At 45.8% G+C, this 21,311-nt stretch overlaps 2 protein-coding genes and 1 non-coding gene across 4 annotated transcripts in view; all 3 read left to right on the top strand.

Annotated features, from left to right (window-relative positions):
• The first annotated feature begins 1,565 nt into the window (after positions 1-1,565).
• Positions 1,566-5,971, top strand: LOC130030096 (protein PET117 homolog, mitochondrial). Its single transcript, XM_056121252.1, has 2 exons — positions 1,566-1,689; positions 5,692-5,971. Exons 1-2 carry the CDS (start codon positions 1,594-1,596, stop codon positions 5,839-5,841), a joined length of 246 nt encoding a protein of 81 aa, XP_055977227.1. The 5' UTR covers positions 1,566-1,593; the 3' UTR covers positions 5,842-5,971.
• Positions 5,972-6,083: 112 nt separating this feature from the next.
• Positions 6,084-21,311, top strand: part of KAT14 (lysine acetyltransferase 14) — a 36,975-nt gene continuing 21,747 nt past the window's right edge. For both annotated transcript variants that reach the window (XM_056121250.1, XM_056121251.1), the window contains exons 1-3: positions 6,084-6,439; positions 8,544-8,662; positions 15,702-15,823. In XM_056121250.1, coding sequence (XP_055977225.1) covers positions 6,181-6,439; positions 8,544-8,662; positions 15,702-15,823 — 500 coding nt within the window. In that variant the 5' untranslated portion in view covers positions 6,084-6,180. The remainder of the gene's footprint in view (positions 6,440-8,543; positions 8,663-15,701; positions 15,824-21,311) is intronic.
• LOC130030875 (small nucleolar RNA SNORA28) lies at positions 20,601-20,721 on the top strand. The gene has a single exon (XR_008793542.1). It is a non-coding gene; the product is annotated as a small nucleolar RNA SNORA28 (small nucleolar RNA).

A 21,311-nucleotide genomic window follows, 5' to 3' on the forward strand; every position in this document is an offset into this window, starting at 1 on the left:
TACATCCGGTAGCCTGCCAGTTTGTCCAAAGTAGGAATGAGATAATAAGATGTCATAATAAGATGTTGTGCAGCCGCGAATGCAGCCACGCGGTTCCGGGAGCTGGTTTTTATAGTCTCTGAGTCTTGGCCGTTGACGGGATTACACGGCGTCAGGGGGCCAGTTGGTGGGTGTGACCCCCGCCTACTGGAATTCAGAGTATCTGGGTGGAGGACGCTCAGCCCGGATCAGAGTAGGCTTGGAGATCTCAGCCCCGGGACCCGCTTGCCTTTGTTCCTCTGCCGGTACCTTCAGGTGTGCGGAGAGTGGTCTCAGCATGGTGGTGGCTGATCCTGGAGGTCTTCAGCTGCCTCGGGCTCCTGGTCGGAGAGGAAAGCTCAACCTGCTCCCTTCCAAGGGGCCCCGGCAAGGACAGCCAGGTGCGGAAGCAGGAGACTGCACTGTTCTCTTTATACTAAACATATAAATTTAGTATAAATTCTTTTATGCTAAACAGAAATTACAGCACACACACTTTGATATAAGCCTCATCAATCAGCTCATATAAGAATGAGTTCAAATTGGGTCAGAGAGATAGTATAGCAGTCAGGCGCTTCCTTTGTACATAGCTGACCTGGGTTCCATCCTGGGTAGCCCATAGGGGCCCCCAAGCACTGCCAGGAGTGACCCCTGGGCAGAAGTGAGGAGTAAGCCCTAAATCCTGTTTTTCGAGAGGAAAAAGAAGTTCAAACTCCCCTCCCCCCAAAAAACTCCATGTTCTCCAGGTACCTCCCCTGCCAAGAAAACAATGATGGCAATGTTAGTGAAGACAGTTAATAAGCAAAGCACAGCAGTACAAAGATCAGAAGGAGTGGTTTGGGAGAAAGGGCAGCGAAATATCACCGAGGTATCCCACCCCAATATCCCCCAGTGATGCCTCTGGAAAGGGTTGAAATAAGGCAATCAATGCAAGAGAACTTTAACAAGGATAGAGAAAGTACCAAGAAAAGACCAACCCGAAATTGTTGAGTTAAAAAAGACAGTAGCTGGGGCTGGGAAGATAGCTCAGAGGGCTGGAACGCATGCATGCTTTGCCTGTAGGAGCCCCGAGTTCCAGCCCTGGCTGACCCGGTCCCCGGAGCACCACCTAGTTTGCTCTAACAAAGAAGGAATACAGTAGTTGAATGAAAAAACAAAACAAAACAAGACAACAGAAGGGCGGAAAGGCAGAATGACAGATGGTAAAAATTAAACCAGTGAGTTCGAGGACCAGGGAAAGGAAACTATCAACAAAGAACAGAAAATAAACTTTAAAAAAATTAGGTAACAGATTCATGCGATAGCATAAGGAGGAAGAAGGCTGAAATAAAATGCCCTAGCATCCGGGCCAGCTCCGGGCCTCGGCCCTTTGTCTAGGCGACCGCCTGGTATGGACGGACTCCCCCACTCCCACGCCCCCTCCTCCGCCCTCGAGCCCCCGCTCCCCGCGAGGCCACCGTGCGCGCTCGGCTCTCGACTGCTCGCGCCTGGCGCTCCCGGCCGGCTCTGCGCTCGAGCCGTCGGGCCTGGGGGCACAGAGGGCGGCGCGCGGCGGGGCCGGCGGCGGGCGCGGGGATGTCGAGGAGCTCCAAGGTGGTCCTGGGCCTGTCGGTGCTGCTGACCACGGCCACGGTGGCCGGCGTGCACCTGAAGCAGCGGCTGGATCAGCAGGTCGGCGCACTGTCCGCGCGCTGCCGGGGGAGCGGGCGGGGGTGACCCTCGGGTGGCCCAGCCGCGCTGGGTTGTTGGGGTCGTAGGAAGAGTGTCCCCTCCGGCCCCCTGCGGCTCCGGTCGCCTCCCCTAGCGGGGTGCGGGGTGAGACCGTGCACGTGCGGGGTGGGACCGTGCCCGGGGTGCGGGGTGGGACCGTGCACGTGCGGGGTGGGACCTTGCGCGTGCGGGGGGCCGGCACCGCCGAGCGCGCCCCCAGCCCAGCCACTGTGGGTGCTGCCGTGGTCCTCGGGGAGAGTCCGCCCGGGCTGGGAGTGACCGAGGCGCGGCCACCGGCCCCAGTTTCCTCCTTCCGAGCCTTCGCTTCCGGAAGTGCCCGGGATTCGCCTCTTCTGGCTCCCGGGCGAATAGTTTCTGGACTGAAATTGACCAACGTTTAGCGACTCTGTGCTGGACGCTCGGCAGTTTGGGGATCCGAGCTGCGGAAGCGCGTCCCCCTTCTGGGTCGGAAAGGCGAATGACCGCCGGCCCTGCCCCCCGGGGCGAGAGTGGACAGCGCTGGGGGACGGCGCGTGGGCCGGCGGGCGGGGCGGGGTGCGCCGGGTGGGATTGGGAGGGCGCGGCAGGGAACAGAGAGGAGCTTCGGAGGTCTTTGTCCTCGGTGGCCGAGAGGAAGAGGGAAAATGTGTGGTATAGGAATTTTGGCAAGGGGAAGTTGCCGTCATGCCTTTAAGTGTTTTTATTTTAATGCCCGCTGGCCATCATCCTTTAAAAATCTTTTTATTAAGGCATCGTTATGCATTAAAATTCAGTTTTCAATTATTAAACAGTTACATATTAAACCATAGTTTTGTTTCATGCATACATTGTTTCAGCACCAGTTCTACCACCGGTGTCTGCTTACTTATCTGCACCAGTAATTGGCTCTTCAGGTTCCTCCCAGCCCGCCTCGCTGACACATTTTTAAGTTTGGTTATTGTAGCATGAGTCTCATGCTTGCAGTGTTGTTCACTCAGTAGTTTAGGATATGTACCTGTAGCACATTTCTAAACCACCTCTGTGCAGGATGCCCCCCCGACCCCTGCCTGCTCCATTTTTTCTATTATGTAGGGTAGAGGTAATCTAGGTATCAGTGGAAGTTTATTTGACAGAATGGGGAGACTATCGGTGATGACAGAAGGTCAGGGAAGAGATTGGAATTGGGGATCAAGCCACTGGTTTTAAGGAGGTAACTTTTGGATCAGGGGCCTGTATCCCTGTCTATGGAAGGAGATGAAAAATAAGGTGATCCAGAAAAACAATTGAGAGGAAATGGAGAATGGTGTATCAGATGGATATCGAAGAACTGGACTTTATTACTGTCATTTTGTTTTGTGTCATACCCAGTAGGACTCAAAGCTTCCCTCTGGCTCTGCGATCAGGGATTGCTTAGGGTTGTATGTGATGCTGGGGATAACACCCGGGCTTGGTCATGTGCAAGGCAAATACCTTGTATTTGCACTGGTAAATAGCACTGTACCCATGGCTGGGGTTTTTAAAGAGTTGGGGTAGGGATGGGATCTTGGTGGTGAAACTTACCTGCAGGTCTTGTTTTCTGGGGAGTCTTCACAGTGTGGGCACTAGTTTCCACCCTAGTATCAGAGTGTCCTGAGATGGCTCTTTGCCGTAGGCTTCTCAAAAGGCTTTTGAACCAGCAGCTGAGAATCACAGTTAGAAGGGAAGAGTGGAATAGAAAGATTTATGTATTTGAAGAAAGTTAGGAAGCAAACATTGCCAGAAATCTTTTATTACTACTATTTTGGGGGGATTGAGGACCACACCCAGGCAGTGCTCAGGACTCTCCACTCAGGGATCACTTCCGGTGGACTGTAGGAAGTTTTGGCAATTGAACCCAGGTCAGTCATATGCAAAGCAGGGCCCCCACTATCTGTCTAGCCTCCATTTGTTTTATTTTATCTTATCTTTTGTTTTTGGGGTTGGACCCATTGGTGCCCATGCTCAGTCACTGGAGAACGCATGTGTGGGTGGTACTGATGGAACTGCAGCATGTAAGCCAGGCACCATACCCTCTGCACTTTCTTTCTGGCCCGCTTGCATTATTTCACATCCAGTCATTGATGGTGGACTTAATAGAAATTAAGAGCAGGGGTAAGAGTAGGACAAATGCTCAGCACCGTGAATGTCTTGGAAGGTTCAAGGAAGCAAGAAGTAATAACTGTTATTTCTGATCATTTCTTGTTGAATGTTGTTGGCAAGGCAGATGTCAGAGTTACAAGAAAGATGTTGGCGAGGCAGGAGAGGTAGTACAGCGAGTAGTGTGCTTGCCTTGCTCATGGCTGACCCAGGTTCGGTCCTCAGCATCCCATATGGTCCCCTGAGCCTGCCAGGATCCCTGTGTGCAGAGCCAGAGTACCACCAAGTATGGCCCCCAGACAAATGATATTTAAGGTGATCATGATAGACTTGAACATTAGAGGAAGATAGCAAATGTGGAAAGTCTGCTGAAATTCGAGAAAGGGTGGATCTTCGGCAGATGTGGAAGGAATGATTCCAGATGTAGGATGGGGGTGGTGTAAGAATGTCCTGGTGCAGCATTTTTTTTGGCCTTTTTACATCATTCAGCTGGTACTTGTCTGCATATGGGGCAGTTATAACCACTGTGGCAAACCATTGATTTATGCCCTCTTACACCTGTGGACCTGTGCCTACAAACCACAGTCCTGGAGCACCGAGCATAGGATGGTGGAAATGGGGGAGGGAAAGCAAGAAGGTTGAGCACCTTCACATCTTTTATTGTTTCTTGTCTGTTTGGTTTTTATTTTTTGCCCGCGCACACAAAACAGGCTGCTCCTGGATCTGTGCTTGGGGACAGCTCCTAGGGGTGTCTCGGGACCTTGTGGTGCAGAGGATTAAGATGGGCCCCTGCATGCAAGCAAAGTGTGCACTCAGCCCACTAAGCTATATCTCGGGCCCCACACTTCCACTTCTGACCTTGGGATCTTGCCAGGTTGCTCAGGATTCAAGAAAGTTGTTTTTCAGTTTTCAGCCCCAGGACTCTTTAAATTCCTCGACTGCCCCTTAATAGCAAGTGAAGTTCTAAGTGGAGGAGATCCAGGAAGTGGGTACTTGGGGTAAATTTCTAATATAGGCATGATAGGGCCAGAGAGATAGTACAGCAGGTAGAGAGTGTTTGCCTTGCATGCAGTCGACAGACCCAGCATCCCATACTGTGTCCACTTCCTCCACTGTTGTCCGATACCTTAGTTGCAGCGTGTGTGTGTGTGTGTGTGTGTGTGTGTGTGTGTGTGTTGGGTCAAACCCAGCAGTGCTCAGGGCTTATCCTAGCTCTGCACTCAGGGATTATTCCTTGCAGGGATTAGGGGACCATATGGGGTGCCATGGATTGAACCTGGCTCAGTCACGTGTAAGGCAAACACCTTACCTGCTGTACTATCTCTCTGGCCCTCATACCCAGGTTTCTTAACCAGTAGACTTAAAAAAAAATTTAAGGCCCAGAATGATAGTATTATGGGTAGGGCATCTCTCTTGCATGTAGCTAACCCAGATTCACTCCCTGGCACCACATATGGTCCTGCAAGTACCACCAGGAGTGCTCCCTGAGCACCACAGGTCTGGCCCAACAACAGCAACAAAATGTTTTAAAGGTAATTTTGTTATGACTGTCTCAGTAAATGTTTGATTTGTGTATCTTTTATATATACCTGTCGTTGCCAGTTTAAGAAGCCTCTGTTCAATACTAAATGAAGAATTTCTTAAAGTATGGCAAGAATTCATTTTAATGATAACAGTATTAGCACACCATCATTAACTTGTTTCTTAATTATGTTTTACATTCATTTAGAAAATTAAAACAGTAATTGAATATTTGAAATCTTGAAAGTTTTATGTGAATTTTGTTAACACTTTTTTTGGGATTTGAATGGTACAAGAATGAAACCACCTGTTCATGGTGTTACTGAAATCTGTTTTTTACATTTTTAGAGACTTCATTACGGCGTGATCAGAGACATTGAGAGACAGAATCGGAAAAAAGAAAACATTCGTCTTTTGAGAGAGCAAATTACTTTAACTGAGCAACTTGAAGCAGAAAGAGAGAAGATGTCATTGACAAAGGGATCACAAAAAACATGACTTGAACAAGAGATGTTAGTGGAAGGACAGTGTCGAGTGTGTTTGTGTCTCTGTGTAGGTGGAGAATAGTTTAGTGAGGTAGATCTCCAGCCTTTTCTTGACGCCTTGCCCATATAAACTTGATTGAAAAAAAAAAAAAAGAGTAAGCGATGGATCACAGATTCTAAATTATTGCTTTGGGAGGAAGCCCTTAGAGTTGAGTCAAGAAGTCAGCAGAAATTCTGAAGAGTTTCTGTCTCTGTGATACTGGCCTGTTAGCTCCTGTAGCCTTTGGGCCAGCCCAGTAATTTAGGATTATTGCCGAAAAGCACTTCTTATCTAGCCCATAAGCAGAAAGGGATGGATAGTAATATCCATCTGAGTAGTCTGATAAGTCGGCACGATGATGAAGCCACGAGAACATCTACCTCAGAAGGACTGGAGGAGGGGGAGGTTGAGGGGGAGACTCTCCTGATTGTCGAGTCAGAAGACCAGGCATCTGTGGACTTATCTCATGATCAGAGTGGGGATTCCCTTAACAGCGATGAAGGTGATGTGTCGTGGTTGGAAGAGCAGCTGTCTTACTTCTGTGACAAGTGCCAGAAGTGGATTCCAGCCAGTAAGGAGCCTCTCAATTTCTTTGGTTTGTTTTTCTAACCTGTGAAACACGAATGTAAAAGAGACCTTAACCAAAGATAATCATATTAGTTTGGTGGATTGCTTATTTATTTCAGACAACACCTGTACTAATAGAAATACTGTCAACCTGTCACACTATTAAATGAATGTTCTCGGTTGGTCACTGACACTATCACTGTCCTCCCGTTGTTCATCAGTTTGCTCGAGTGGACCCGGTAACATCTCCATCATGAGACTTGTTACTGTGTTTGGCATGTTGAATACGCCACGGGTAGCTTGCCAGGCTTTGCCTTCGGTTGGTAACCCAATAAAAATCAGAAAATTGGAAATCTGTGTTAAAGACTTAGCTACATTTCTCTAGATCATGTTATAAGAGCATAAGATTATTATATCTCTAATAAGATCATGTGGGACTAAATAATTAAAGGCTAAGTTATAGGATGATCCTTCTAGTTCATAGTGACATGTAACCGTGATTGGATGTTTAAGTCAGACCAGAAGTAGCAGATGCGTAGTTTGTCCTCTTTTGTCTGGGTCATTTGTGTTTTCCTACTCACTCTCCTCCGTATTACACTAGCGAGTCTTGTGTCCACTCTGCCTCCACATCCTCCATCAGCTGCTCTGCTTCCTGCCTCTCGCAGGGTATCTGCCAGCCCGTACCACTCTTACCAAAACAGAACTCTTTGGTTGGCAGAAAGTCATATGCACATATGTATTTAAGGAATTCTTCATGTAATGGCACTTGTGAGTGGGTCAGATTTATGTACGTGGTGGAACAGGTCATTCTAGTCATTCTCTGGTTGGATGGAAATGTTTTTAAGATGGATTAGTAATTAACGATATTTTCACAGAAAACAAAACTTGAATGTACTACCTTTTAGCTAGTTCTTTGTTTCTGAGCTTTCACGTGGGTTCTAGAAAATCTTAATGATTTCCCCCCTAACCTCACAGGTTACATTTTAAATTGTCCTTTGTGATAGGATCATGTACCAACTTTATCCTCTGCCCTTGGTGTCCCTTTATCCCCACATAGAAACAGAACTTTGCAGTTAGGGTGAACTTGAACCATGCCCTCCATCCCCCCCCCCCCCCACAACCGGGGGCCCTTCTACCCACAATCCATTCTATGTAGGACTATAGAGATCTCTATAGTCTCCATAACAACACCCACCCCCAGCGCCTCTCTTTACCTGGCTAATTCCAGTGTCTGTCAAGTCCCCTGTAGACCTCCCACTTTTCCTGGCTCTCTTACTATAATTGGCCACCCTTGATTTTACTTTCAGTACCAAGGCTTGAAAACGTGGCTCCTGCCACCAAGCTCCATCCCAGGCCGTCACGTTGCTGCAGGTGGCTGCATAGCTTCCGAAAGTGCTTTGTGTTACCTAGGGAATAAGGCCCTGAAGACCACCACCCTTTGTCTGGAGGCAAAGTCACTGCTTGTGGGTAGACCTAGATGATAAAACCACTCTGGGTGCTTCCAATACTCTGAGGATGGAGAAAACACTGTACTTGAGTGACCTACCTGCATCCCCCACATGAGTAAGCTGCATAGCATTCACGAACTGCCGAGAACAGGCACTGCCTGTCTTGTGCGTTGTTTTGTGTTCCCAGTTCTTTCTTTCTTGGTTTTGGGGTCACACTTGGAGGTGCTCAGGTCTTACTCCTGGCTTTGCATTCAGGGAATCTCTCCTGGAGGACTCAGGGGGCCATATCCGGTACCAGGGATTGAACCCAGGTCATCTACATGCAAGGCAAGTGCCTTACCTGCTGTACAGTTCCATGTGTTCCCAGCTCTTATCCCAATGCCCGGCCCACAGTGCAAAATTGAATGTTTCCTGAAATACTGTAGCTAAACCTGCAGGAATCAGGAATGTTGGAAAATTCAGTATTTTTGTCCTAAAAGTTAGGAGATGACCTGTGATGTTGGCAGAATAAAAATCTCCACTTCTGTGAGAATGGGGGTGACTGAAAAAAAGGAAAACCAGCATGGAAAACAAAACATCAATAAACAGTGTAAGCCTTCCTCTGAGTTCTAACTGGTGTAGATAACATCTGTGATGTGCTTTTTTTGGTTTTTCTCCTAGGTCAGCTGAGGGAACAGCTCAGTTACCTTAAGGGTGATAACTTCTTTAGGTTTACTTGTTCTGATTGCTCAGAAGATGGGAAGGAGCAGTATGAAAGGTTGAAGCTGACATGGCAGCAAGTAAGTAAAAAGTGACTTAGAATTCTAAAAGGTTGGCCCCTGAAGGAATTCACTGGATTAAATAGAGAATGAGTCAGGAATGTAAGCTTTTTTAGGGCCACTTTGTATTTTCACAATGAAAATGATACATAGAGTATGTTACAACTTAGATATAAAGGCATTCATGATAAAAAAAAAAAACCTCAGTGCTGGGTTAATGAATCAGGCTTGGTAATTTTGAAAATCTTAACACAGTTTTATTAATTTGTTTTTTAAAATTTTTTTTTATTTTAATGAATCACTGTGATATAGCTACAGACTTACAAACTTTCATGATTGTGTTTCCGTCAAACAGTGTTCAAATACCCATCCCTCCACCAGTGCCCATTCTCCACCACCAATGTTTCCAATATCCCTCTCCCTACCTTCAACGTTTATGTATAATTTTAAAATGATTTTAATTGGAAATGAGGTTCACATTTTTCTGGTAGTCACAGTTTAGAAGGGTAAAAAAGCAGTTTAAAAAATGCAATGATGGCTACCCTAGGAAATAGATTTGTTTTGTTTTGGGGCCACACCTGGTGATACCCAAGGCTTACCCCTGGCTCTGTGCTCAGGGATCACTCTTGGCAGGCTTAGAGGACCATATAGGGTTCTGGGGGCTGAACTCTGACCTCGTGCAAGGCAAGCGCCTTACCCTCTGTACCATAACTCTGGCCCTGGAAATGGATTTTGAAGCCCTAATGTGGCTGATTGCAGAAGGGGAGTACCAAGGTCCTCAGGGACCTCCAGAGCTGCCCCTGTGATTCTGGGAGAACCATGTGCTACCTGGGATCAAACTGGAGTTGGCTATGTGTAAGACATGTGCCTACTTAACCCCTTGTACTCTCTCTTCATCCTCCTTATGTTCTCTTTACTTGCTAAATTTGATACTTGGACCACATCAGAGGTGCTGGGGCTTGACCCAGGATCAGCCACATGTAAGGCAAGTGCTTTAATCCCTCTACTATTTCTCTGTTCCCTCTAATGTTGATTGTAAAAACTCTCCAAACTCTCTCCACTCTGGCCTAAGCTTACTATAGGCTCAACGTAATAGCTTTATGCTGATCTACTGGTTATATCTTTTTGATTGTGTTTTTATATTAATATGTCTACAGGGCACTGGAGTATACAGTCTTTATGTTCTAAAGACAAATGGTGTAGACATTACTCATGTTTTTGTTTATCTGCTCTGGCAGTGCTCAGACTCTGCACCAGCTCTATGAAAATACAAACACCATGCTTTTCAGGTGATCCTTAAGATGCTTGTGAAGTACCAACCTGCTGTTGCTGTCCTCAGACCCCCCACTCAGAGTTTTTGTTTCAGCAAAATTAGTGTAGCCTGGTGATGAATGGGACAGCCAGGCTAACCGCTCCAGGCTGACCTTCTGGATTTTATTTAGACAGTAAAGAGGTAAATAAGTTAATTAACCAGAGCACTTTTTGCTATGAAGGAATTAAACAGTATTGAGAAATAGATTTCCAGAATATGCAGTCTAAATCACTAAAATGTTCCTTGTAAATTGTAGTTGTAGCCTTAGTCTATTATTTAAGTAATAAGTGCTTTTTAAGGAAGTTTTCTGATGAAATCTGTGAGTAGTGAATTTAGGGAGCCTTATTATCCATTTTTATGTACTTGTTTTGGTTTTGGGAACACACCAGTGATGCTTCAGGCTCACTTCAGCTGTGCATGCAGGGATCACTCTTGGTGGTGATGGGGATCTGTCTCTGGTGCCCCCGTTGAATCGGGTTATCTGTGTGCAAGGCAGGCATCCTGCCCACAGTAAGATCTCTCTACCTCCAACGATACCTTTTTAAACTTTCTAAAAAATATGTAGATATTGAACGGAACTTTGTGTTGAGCATGTAGTCTCCTGAATATTGTAATTTCGATATTTTCCCCAAGTGTCAATGGGTGCTTTATTAGCTGAGGACAAACCAGCATCACTGCCTACCACCGTCCCACTCTGCACTGGCTCGCCCAAGGGCTGTTAAGCAGCTCAGCGTTCTTTTCAAGATTAGTTCTGGAGCTGGGTTGTTTCATTCTTACTTTGTTATTTTTTAGAATAAATTTTCTACAGAGATGCTTTTTAAAAGAAAAACTGGCTTCTGGACATCTTGCTCAATGAACAATAGGACTCAACTTGAAATTTTTTTTGGGGGGGTGGGGGCCCACACCTCCTGGTGCTCACAGTTTTTTCCTGGATCTGCACTCGGGAATCATTGCTGGCAAGGCTCAGGGGACCACCTGGGAGGGTTGGCTACATGCAAAGCAAGTACCCTATCCACTATACTGTTGCTTCGCCCTGAATTTGAGCTTTGAATCAGGTAAACTTTGACTTTTTTTTTTTTTTTGGTGGGGGCTGGGGGGAGAGAGTCACACCTACTGATGCTCAGGGGTTGCTCCTGGCTCTGCACTCAGGAATCACTCCTGGCTCGGGATGCCAGGGATCAAGCCCCGGGATGGCCGCATGCAAAGCAAATGCCCTACCCACTGTATAAATCATCCTCTTTTTTTTTTTTTTTTTTTTGGCTTTTGGGACACATCCACCAGTGCTCAGCTTAGTGTGGTATCTTGCTTGACTCTATGTGCAGGAATTGCTCCTGGCAATACTTGCAGGACCACATAGGGCTTTGGGGAGCAAACACAGGTTCGCTGCATTATTTCTCCAGCCCCCCAAATTCATCTTTTAATTTCCCAAAGATGTATTCAATTCCTCCGCCCCTCTCGGAGAGCTCAGCAAACTACTGAGAGTATCTCACGCACACGGCAAAGCCTGGCAAGCTACCCATGACGTATTTGATATGCCAAACATAGTAACAAGTCTCATAATGGAGACGTTACTGGGCCCGCTCAAGCAAATCGAAGAACAACAGGAGGACAGTGACAGTATTGGTATTGGAGTCATTGGTGTGCTGAAGCACTGAGTTAGGGCTGGCTGACAAGTTTTTTTCTCAGTAGACTGCTGGCCAGTGTTTCTGGCTGTGGCCAAAAATTCCAACCTCTCTGGGAAGAGCTGAGACACCCTAAGTCATGAGTACATTCTGCTGAAGCTACCCGATACCAGATAGTCTAAATATTGGGGTGTGAACTGATATGTATATATTCTTTTGGCTTTTTGGGTCACACCCGGCAGTGTTCAGGGGTTACCCTGGCTCTGTACTCAGGAATGACTCCTGGCTGTGCACAGAGAGACCATATGGGATGCTGGGGATCCCGCCAGGGTTGGCTGTGTGCAAGGCAGATGCCCTACCCACTGTGCTATCACTCCATTTCTGTGGACTGACTGTATTTTTAAATCTTAAACTTTCTCCTTACTGATTTACCGAAGTATTAAGTAAAAATTCTTGGTTTTGTGGCCGCCGCTGGGGCCACATGGTACTAAGTGGCTGAGCCCCAGTCCCCTCTATATGCTTGTTTGTATTACAAAATACCAGCAGTCAAGAGCTCTGCTCTCCTGACTTAGAGGCCACTTTCTCCCATGCCTTCTGTCCATCTTCAACTCTTTTTTTTCCCACTTTTTATAATTTTATTTATTGAATCACCGTGAGAGCAGTTACAAAGCTTTTGGGTCTGAGTCTCAGTCATACAATGAAACACCCGTACCTTCACCAGTGCCCATTCTCCACCACCAAAAATCCCAGTATACCCCCATCCCACACCCTCCCCCTGCCTGTGGGGCAGATGATTTACACATTATTCTCTCTCTACTTTGATCACATTCACTATTTCGACACCAGACCCACCATTATTTGAGATTTTACCCCAACACTCAGATCTGCTGAAAAGGCAACAATAGACAATTTGTGTTCTATTGCTGATTATGAATAACATATGATGTTGTGTGGCTGCAGTAGGGCCATGTGTAAGATTAATTTTTAAGAAATTTTAACGCTTAAATCTGGAGGGATTTCTGCCAAAAGCCACTGGGTTTAGAGATCTGCTCCTGAGTCTCTGGGATCATGGCCGTTGAGCAGCTTGATGAGGAGCCAGAGAGGCCGTTTGTGGGCGATAACTTGGGGTCTTGTTGGGTGGGGAGGACAGGCCCGGCTCCCCCCACCCCCCATCCCTTGAGGCCCAACAAGTTTCATCACTGCGGGCCCAAGCCTGACTGTCCAATGGCCTCTGGAGGATGATAGCCACCAAGTCGCCAAGAGGGAGCAGGCGGAGGGACAGCACCCATTCCCCCCTGGGGTGGCCTGGCGACAGTAACCTACTGCGGGGTCCGGACACATTTCTGCCAAAAGCCGCTGAGTTTCGAGATTTGTTTCTGAGTCTCTGGGATCATGGCCGTTGAGCAGCTTGATGAGGAGCCAGAGAGGCCATTCGTGAGCGATGACTTGGGGTCTCGTTGGGGTGGGAAGGACAGGCCCGGCCCCCCCCCCCATCCCGTGAGGCCCAACAAGTTTCATCACTGCGGGCCCAAGCCTGACTGTCCAATTGCCTCTGGAGTATGACAGCCACCAAGTCGCCAAGAGGGAGCAGGCGGAAGGACAACACCCTTTCCTCCCTGGGGTGGCCTGGCGACAGTAACGTACTGTGGAGTCCGGATGCATTTCTGCCAAAAGCCACTGGGTTTTGAGATTTGTTTCTGAGTCTCTGGGATCATGGCCATTAAGCAGCTTGATCAGGAGCCAGAGAGGCCATTCGTGGGCGATGACTTGGGGTCTCGTTGGGGTGGGGAGGACAAGCCCGGCTCCACCCCCATCCCATGAGGCTCTGTGTGTCTCGTCACTGGGGGCCCAAATGTGACTATCCAGTGGCCTCAGATGGATGGAGGCCACTGGGCCGCCAGGGGGAACAGGCCAAGGCATGAAACCTATTCCCACCTGGGTTGGCCCAGCACCGGTAGCCTACTGCAGAGACCAGATGCATTTCTACCTAAAGCCACTGGGTTCTGAGATTGGTTTCTGAGTCTCTGGGATCATGTCCATTAAGCAGTTCAATCAGGAACCAAAGAGGCCTTGCCTCCAATTATATAGCTGAGCCGGAGGTGGTTTGTGGGTGTGTTTCCTACATACCTAACTTTTGGCCGTTTACTTTCTTGGTAAACTTTGCCCCAAGTTTTTGGGGTCTGGCCAAAGGCACAGCAGCAGTTTTGGGGTATCTGGAAGTCTGAAGGCGCCATGAGGCTGCTGATGCACTCGCCTCACAGGTACAGATTGACCTGCTGGCGGCACCATACCCCCTTTCAACTCTTTGGCAACTTATGAACAGTTTGAAATGAAGAAAAAGCTTGACCAGATATATATTGGGTGAATAGGGTAAATTTTACATTCCTGTCCTGTACATCTGTTTCTGTAGTATAGGGCGAAAATGATCTCTTGCTCTGTGTTCCTTTTTCTAATTGTGCTGTACAGATACTTGGGAGCCCAGCTAGGATCTGTTGGTCTACAAAGCCAGCTTCTCATTGCTGAGCCAGACCTGACACTGGGGAAGCTGAGGACTGGGCTAGGCTTTGCTAGGCTCCAGGAGAGGTGTGCTTCTTCTATGGAGTTTCTGGTTTGCACAGTAAATATTAAGATAACTAGAAAAGGTATTTTCAAGGAAATATGTGAAATTTAATTTTTTTCACCCACAAAATGTTCCAGGTATATATTTAAAAAAATAGATCCCCAGAGATTGGAGAGATGGAATAGTGGTTAAGGCCCTTGCATGTTTGGTCCGTCCTTTTGCACAGTTTGATCCCCGCCATCACGAGTTCCCCTGAGCACTTCTGGGAGTGATCTCTAAGCACACAGCCAGGAGTAAGCCTGAGTATAGCCAAGTATTGTTCAAAAGCCAAAAGATAAAAAATAAAAATAAATAAAAATTCAAGAAGTAAGGTCACAGACCTTTACGTTTTTTCTGCTGAAATTCACAGTGCATGCATATTACTGCTACTCTAGGAGTCTGGGATTTGGCAGAAGCAGCTAATCTCATTTTTTTTGTTTTTTGGGTAATGTCCAGCGGTGCTCAGGCCTTAACTCCTGCCTCTGCACTCTGGGATCACTCCTGACAGGCCTGGGAGACCATATGGGATGCCAGGAATCAAACCTGGGTCAGTTGTGTTCCAGGCAAGCACTATATTTGGAGTACTCTCTCTGGCCCTTCCTTAAAGTATCTCTTGAACAGTAACTTTAAAATTGTGGCAACATACACCTAACATGAAAATTTGCCAGATCTCTGTATTTAACTGTGTAGTTTGTGGCACTGGGTTCTTTCCCATTCTTCTGCAATCATCGCTTAGCTGTTTCCTCTGCAGAACATTTTATCTTCCCAAACTGAAGCTGAATCCATTAAACCATAACTTCCTCATGAACAGTGACTGTGAAGGGAGATCCAGGCTGGCCAGTATAGACCTGATGTAGGAATAAGTGGAAGAAGAAAAATCAGTCATTTGTGGGCCATCTGCCCTTTTTTGTAAATTTAAGGATGGGAAGTAGAAGCATCAGAATTGCCTCGGCCTTTTGAGTCTTACAGTTTTACACTAGTCTCCTGGTAAATTATTTCAGCAGAAACCACTGTATATGTTCATTAATTATGTTCATTCAGCTGAAACATGAATAATGTTCATAGTTTTGTCCATGTGCATGACTAATTCCACAGCTACAAAATTGCTTGTAGGCACAAAGAGAAGTATTTGAAAGGACAGTGAATATAATGAAAATGTTAAAAGTGATTTCTTTACAAAAGTGTTCTAATCTGGTTTTTCTTTGTTCTATATTTGAGGTCTTTTTTTTTTTAGGTAAAATTTTCTAAAATTTTAGTTTATTAAAAATTATAAATTAAATTATAAATAATTTTTTAAATTTACTTACTATGATTTACAGGTGTTTCAGGAATACAGTGTATTGAAGTCATTTGCAATGAACTTCTGTTATCTGTTTTTCTGAAAAGTACTTCCCTGTGGGACTATGAATTTGTAGCCCATTAGATGACAAGATTGGGCTAGATGTGAGAGCTCTGGGCAGTGCCGCATGACAGTGGCTGAGCTGTCCACTGTTAATCATGTTTTTCTCTCACCCTTCTCTGTTTCAGGTTGTGATGTTGGCAATGTACAACTTGTCTCTGGAAGGAAGTGGCCGCCAAGGTTATTTCAGGTGGAAAGAAGATATCTGTGCTTTTATTGAAAAACATTGGACATTTTTATTAGGGAATAGGTAAGAAAATTTTTAAAATACTATTTCTCAGTGATGATAGAGAAAATGAACAAATCATGGGATTTGAGAGACCTTAGCTCTTTAAAGAATTAGAATAGTTCATGCAGTTGATTACATTTTTTTAATCCAGAAAATACTGTTCTCGTCTAAGAAATTGGTTTTTGTAATTACTTAAAAAGAAGCTTATTTGGGGGCCAGAGATAGTACAGCGGGTAAGGCACTTGCCTTGCACACAGCCAACCCGAGTCTGACCCTTGCTTGGCACCCTGTACGGTCCCCAAATGTACCAGGAGTCATTTCTGAATGCAGTGCCAGGAGTAAGCTCTGAATACTGCCAGGAGTGGGTCAAAGACAAAAATCAACAACTTATTTGTATAAAGTCATAGTGGAAATGTAAATTCTTAAATAACCAGTTTCTGTTATTTAATAGTTACTTAAATAACTACTTCCCATGAAAGCTGTTTCTGCTGAGCATGAAGAGATTTTTTTTTAATTATTTAAAATATTTTTATTGGTTTGCCACAGTTTTAAGAAACTATGTACATTTTGGGGTTCACGTTCATTACAATATGAATTGTACTCATTTTTTCATTAGCACAGCGGGTAGGGTGTTTGCCTTGCGCACAGCCAACATGGCCGACCCGAGTTCGATTCCTCCGCCCCTCTCGGAGAGCCCGGCAAGCTACTGAGAGTATCTCGCCCGCACGGCAGGGTCTGGCAAGCTCCCCGTGACGTATTCGATATGCCAGACACAGTAACAACAAAGTCTCCAATGGAGACGTTACTGGGCCCGTTCGAGCAAATCGATGATCAACGGGAGGGCCTTTCTAATGTATATTGATTTACAAATATACATTTACTGTGATATGTATGACATAAAGGAAAGATTAAAAAAATCATGCTTTCAGATCTGAAATACCTACCTCATCCCAAAGAACATTTCAGTTTTTGAAGATCAAGTTAAAAAAATAAGACCCAAATAGTCATTTAGAAAACATTTTACAAGTGTAACCACATTAGAACATTAGAAACAATGCATGTTCCTTTCTGCTGATTTCTTTCTACATGAACATTTTAAAATGCAAGTCTAATGGATTTGTAATTATGACATATTTTTACTTACTAGAGTCTTCTATTACAATCATCAACAGCCTATATGTTCTGGAACATAACATATGAATTCAAATGCATTTTCAATATATTTTCTATACTTTGTAGATCAAGTTGTAGGGGCTGGGGAAATGTCATTATTTAATTTAGAACTCTTTAGTATTTTTCGTAATATAGTTTTCAGTAGGTGTTGTTCGGAGTAAGATGTGTGACATATCAATTGCTCAGTACCTGCTGTTACTTGTGATTAAGAGACAGACACAGTTCAAGGAAAATTGTCTTGTAATTACTACAAAGAGCAGGCAATCAACACAAGTATTGTCTTTTTTATATTTGAAAAAGAGAGAGAGAGGGAAATTAAACCAGTACCTTTATTTGAGCATTAAAGCTCATTTAACTTAAAACTGTTTTCACAAAATAACTGCCACCCATGGTGATGGCTCTATGGGGGTTAGTTGCCCTATGCTTATGGGCTTTTAATCTGACCCTTTTAATCTTACATCACTCTACACAATTACAATAAAAATAATAGTGTTTTTCTTCTTCAAGACACTATAATCAATATAGAGATAATGGTTTTCAATCATTAACGATCACGATCACGACCATACTGTTATTCGTCGATTGCCTCGAGCAGGCCCCAGTAACGTCTCCTTCATCCTAGCCCTGAGATTTTTAAGAAAGTGCCATATTCAAGCCTCTTTAGGAGAATGAGACCCATCATTGTTACTGGTATTTGGCATACTGGGTACGCCATGGGGAGTTTGCCAGACTCTGCCGTGTGGGCAGGTTACATTCGGTAGCCTGCCAGTTTGTCCAAAGTAGGAATGAGATAATAAGATGTCCGCGCTTCCGGGAGCTGGGTTTTATAGTCTCTGAGTCTTGGCTGTTGATGGGATTACACGGTGCCAGGGGGCCAGTTGGTGGGTGTGACCCCTGCCTACTGGAATTTGGAGGATCTGGGTGGAGGATGCTCAGCCCCGATCCGAATAGGCTTGGAGATCTCAGCCCCGGGACCCGCATGCCTTTGTTCCTCTGCCGGTACCTTCAGGTGTGCGGAGAGTGGTCTCAGCATGGTGGTGGCTGGTTCTGGAGGTCTTCAGCTGCCGGAGCCCTGGTGGGGGCGGGGAGGAAAACTCAACCCTCTCCCCTCCAAGGCTCCCCGGCGAGGACAGCCAGGCGCGGGGGCAGGAGACTCTAGACTCTAGACTCTCTAGATAACCTCCAGCCGATCGCACGCCGCCCCCCCCACCCATGGCGGCCCCGACCCAGCCTCCCCTCGGGGCGGGCGCCGATGGCTTTGGTGACTCAATAATTAACATTAATAATTATTCATTTTATTACTATATTAACTTTAATCTTGCTTTTAAGTCAACTCAATTTTAAGTATATACTTAAATCATTGAAAAAATACCAGAAAACAAAACTGTAAATTGTTGATGTATTTTTTCCTGAAAATGAATAAATAATTTTTAAAGGACTATTTATGCATCCTTTATTCTATGCTAACAGAAACTTTATTTTTTTTAATAAACATTTTTTAATAGTGAGACATCATGAGGTACAGTTGCAGACTTACACATTTTTGTGCTTGGATTTCAATTATACAACGATCAAACACCCATCCCTCCACCTGTGCCCATTTCTCACCACCACGGATCCCAGTATCCCTCCCACCTCCTATCCCCCGCATCCCACTCTGCCTCTGTGGCATTCTCTTTTATTTATTTATTTATTTATTGAATCGCTGTGGGAAAAATTACAAAGCTTTCAAGTTTAGGTATCAGTCATGCAAATATCAATCACAATTCCATTTACCAATACTTATTTTTCTCCATGAAGAACCCCAATAACCCCCCCAACCCCCCACCCCCAGTGTCTGTGGGGTAGATGAATTCTAGTTAACACTGTCTACTTTGACTAGCTTCATTGTTTTGACAAAAGTTGCATCATTATTATTAGACTTTACCCCCCCCCCCCCAAACTCAGCCATGCTGAAAAAGCATTGTGAAATGATCTGCTTTCTACAGCTGGGTTCAAGAATTAAATGATGGCTATTGCGGCCGCTTGGTTTTGGATTTCTGCTATTTTATTTATTAACCCTGCAAGTATTTCTACTGAGAGTCAGATAATTAAGAGATTGGTCTCTGTGCTTCTGGGGCCGTGGCCGTGCCGGAGAGCCGCTCGTGCGGGGCAACTGGTGACCTCGGTCAGGCGTGAAGGACGGGCCAGAGCGCCCCCCGTCCCATGGGGTATCCATCACGCCCCCACCCCCGGCTCAGACCTGCTCTCCACCAGGCTCCCATGTGGCCGCCATCTTTCTTTCCAGAGAGGAGAAGGTGGAAGGGAGCAACACCCTTTCCCCTCCGGGCAGGCAAGATGGCGTGGATTAATGTATAGTCCATTCGCTTTTCTGCTCCAAGCTGCTGGATTTCTGTATTAAGTCCTTGTGCTTCTGGGGCCATGGCCGTGCTGGAGAGCCGCTCGTGGGGGGCAACTGGTGACCTCGGTCAGGCGTGAAGGACAGGCCAGAGCGCCCCCCCCCCCCCCCTCGTCCCATGAGGTATCCAACGCGCCCCCAATCCCAAGGGCATTCTCTTTTGTTCTCTCTCTCTTATTGGGTGTTGTGGTTTGCAAAAGAGGCAATGGGTGACAATCATGTTTAGTCTATAGTCTACTTTCTGCATGCTTCTCCCATCCTGGGAGGATCCTCCCAACACCTTTATTTGGTGTCCCTTCTCTATCTGAGCTCCCCTTTCCCCTAGTATGTGTGGTTGGCCTCCAAGCCATGGAGTAAAATTCCTGGTACTAATCTCGGCCATTCTTGGGTGTTAGTCTCCTATTTTGTTACTTTATGTTCCCCAGATGTATGTAATCTTTCTATGTCTATCCATTTCTTTCTGAGTCATTTCGCTTAACAGAGCATGAGGAGTTTTTAAAGGCATTCTTAGAATCTTAAAAAAACATTTAACTAGGGGCTGCAGTGTAGGAGAGTGTGTAGGACACTTGCGTTATATGCGGCTGACCCGGGTTCAATCCCTGGAACCCCACAAGGTCCCCCAAGCACCACAATGAATGATTCCTGAGCACAGAATCAGGAGTGAGCCCCCTGAGCACCGTTGGGTATCTCTGTATCACTGTCATCCCATTGATCGTGGAATTACTCGAGTGGGCGCCTGTAACATCTCTGTTCCTCCCAGCCCTGAGCTTTTAGCAGCCTCTTCTTACTCGGCTTTTCCCAAAGATTGGAGGCTCTTTCAGGGTCAGGAGAATGAGACTTTACTGTATTTGGCCTATCGAATACATCACGGGGAGCTTGCCAGGCTCTGCCCATGTGGGTGGGATACTCTTGGTAGCTTGCCGGGCTCTCTGAGAGTCATATATTTATATATTTTTCTATGATTTGTTGCCTGCTGTCTGAACCCCATAAGATATGGTGTACTATTTGTGGAAAATGGGTAGAAAGTGTCTTACAATGAGTCACGCAGCCACTTTGCGGCCATGCGGTCCAGAAAGCAGCCTGGAGCATGGCAGTGGTATGACCCAAAAACTTTTTTGAAAAGTTCCTTTAAATGAGAGCAGGTGGTTTAATAGTTGGGTGAAGAGCTTTTTGTTTCAGGGTAAGGATTATTAGGTCTTTTTAAAAGTCTATGCCCTGCTTGCAAGCAACCAGCACTCTGTGGCAGATGATCAAAACTGACACAATTTGCACTTGCTATAGCAAGAAGGTTTAACCTATGCTGGTATTCTTTTCTCCTTGAGACAAGCCTTTCTACTGATTTAACAGCATTTAAAAAACTTTTAATTAAAAATTAAATAATAGAAAAATAAAAATAAATTAGTAAGTCAAAGCCATGGGTCCGGGAGATCATTCAAGGGTTAGCTGGCACCTGGGATTTGCACGTGGAGGCTTCAGTCTCTGTTGGGCGCGTTTCCTTGAACAGTCGTCTTGGGAGTAGCCCGAGCGAGAGCCTCTCTGTAGGGTCAAAGCGCCCCCTTCCCCCATAAAATCAGTGCCTCATAGGAGGTAAGAAAAAAAGTTAGTTACTGTGCTCATTTGACTTGCTCTTCATAGAGTCTTACTAGTATTAGCTTTTATTCTGGAAGGTAGAAACTTACACACGGGGTAAGCGGTTGAGTTGGAAAATTGCCCACACCCAATTTTGTGGTGGCTGACTCCTGGCTTTATGCCAAGGGATCACACCTGTGAGGTTTGGGGACCATATGGTAGGCTGGAGATCGAACCCTGGCCAGCTGCGAGCAAAGCAAGTACCTACCCTTTGCACCATCTCTCAGCCTCTTTCCTGTTCCACTTTGAGACTCAGTGTAGTCTAGCATCTGGGCGTGCAAACACGCATGTGGCTTATTTGCTGCCCTT

Source organism: Sorex fumeus, unplaced genomic scaffold (assembly GCF_029834395.1).
Source record: "Sorex fumeus unplaced genomic scaffold, SorFum_2.1 ptg000044l, whole genome shotgun sequence".
In the NCBI taxonomy this organism is placed as follows: domain Eukaryota; kingdom Metazoa; phylum Chordata; class Mammalia; order Eulipotyphla; family Soricidae; genus Sorex; species Sorex fumeus.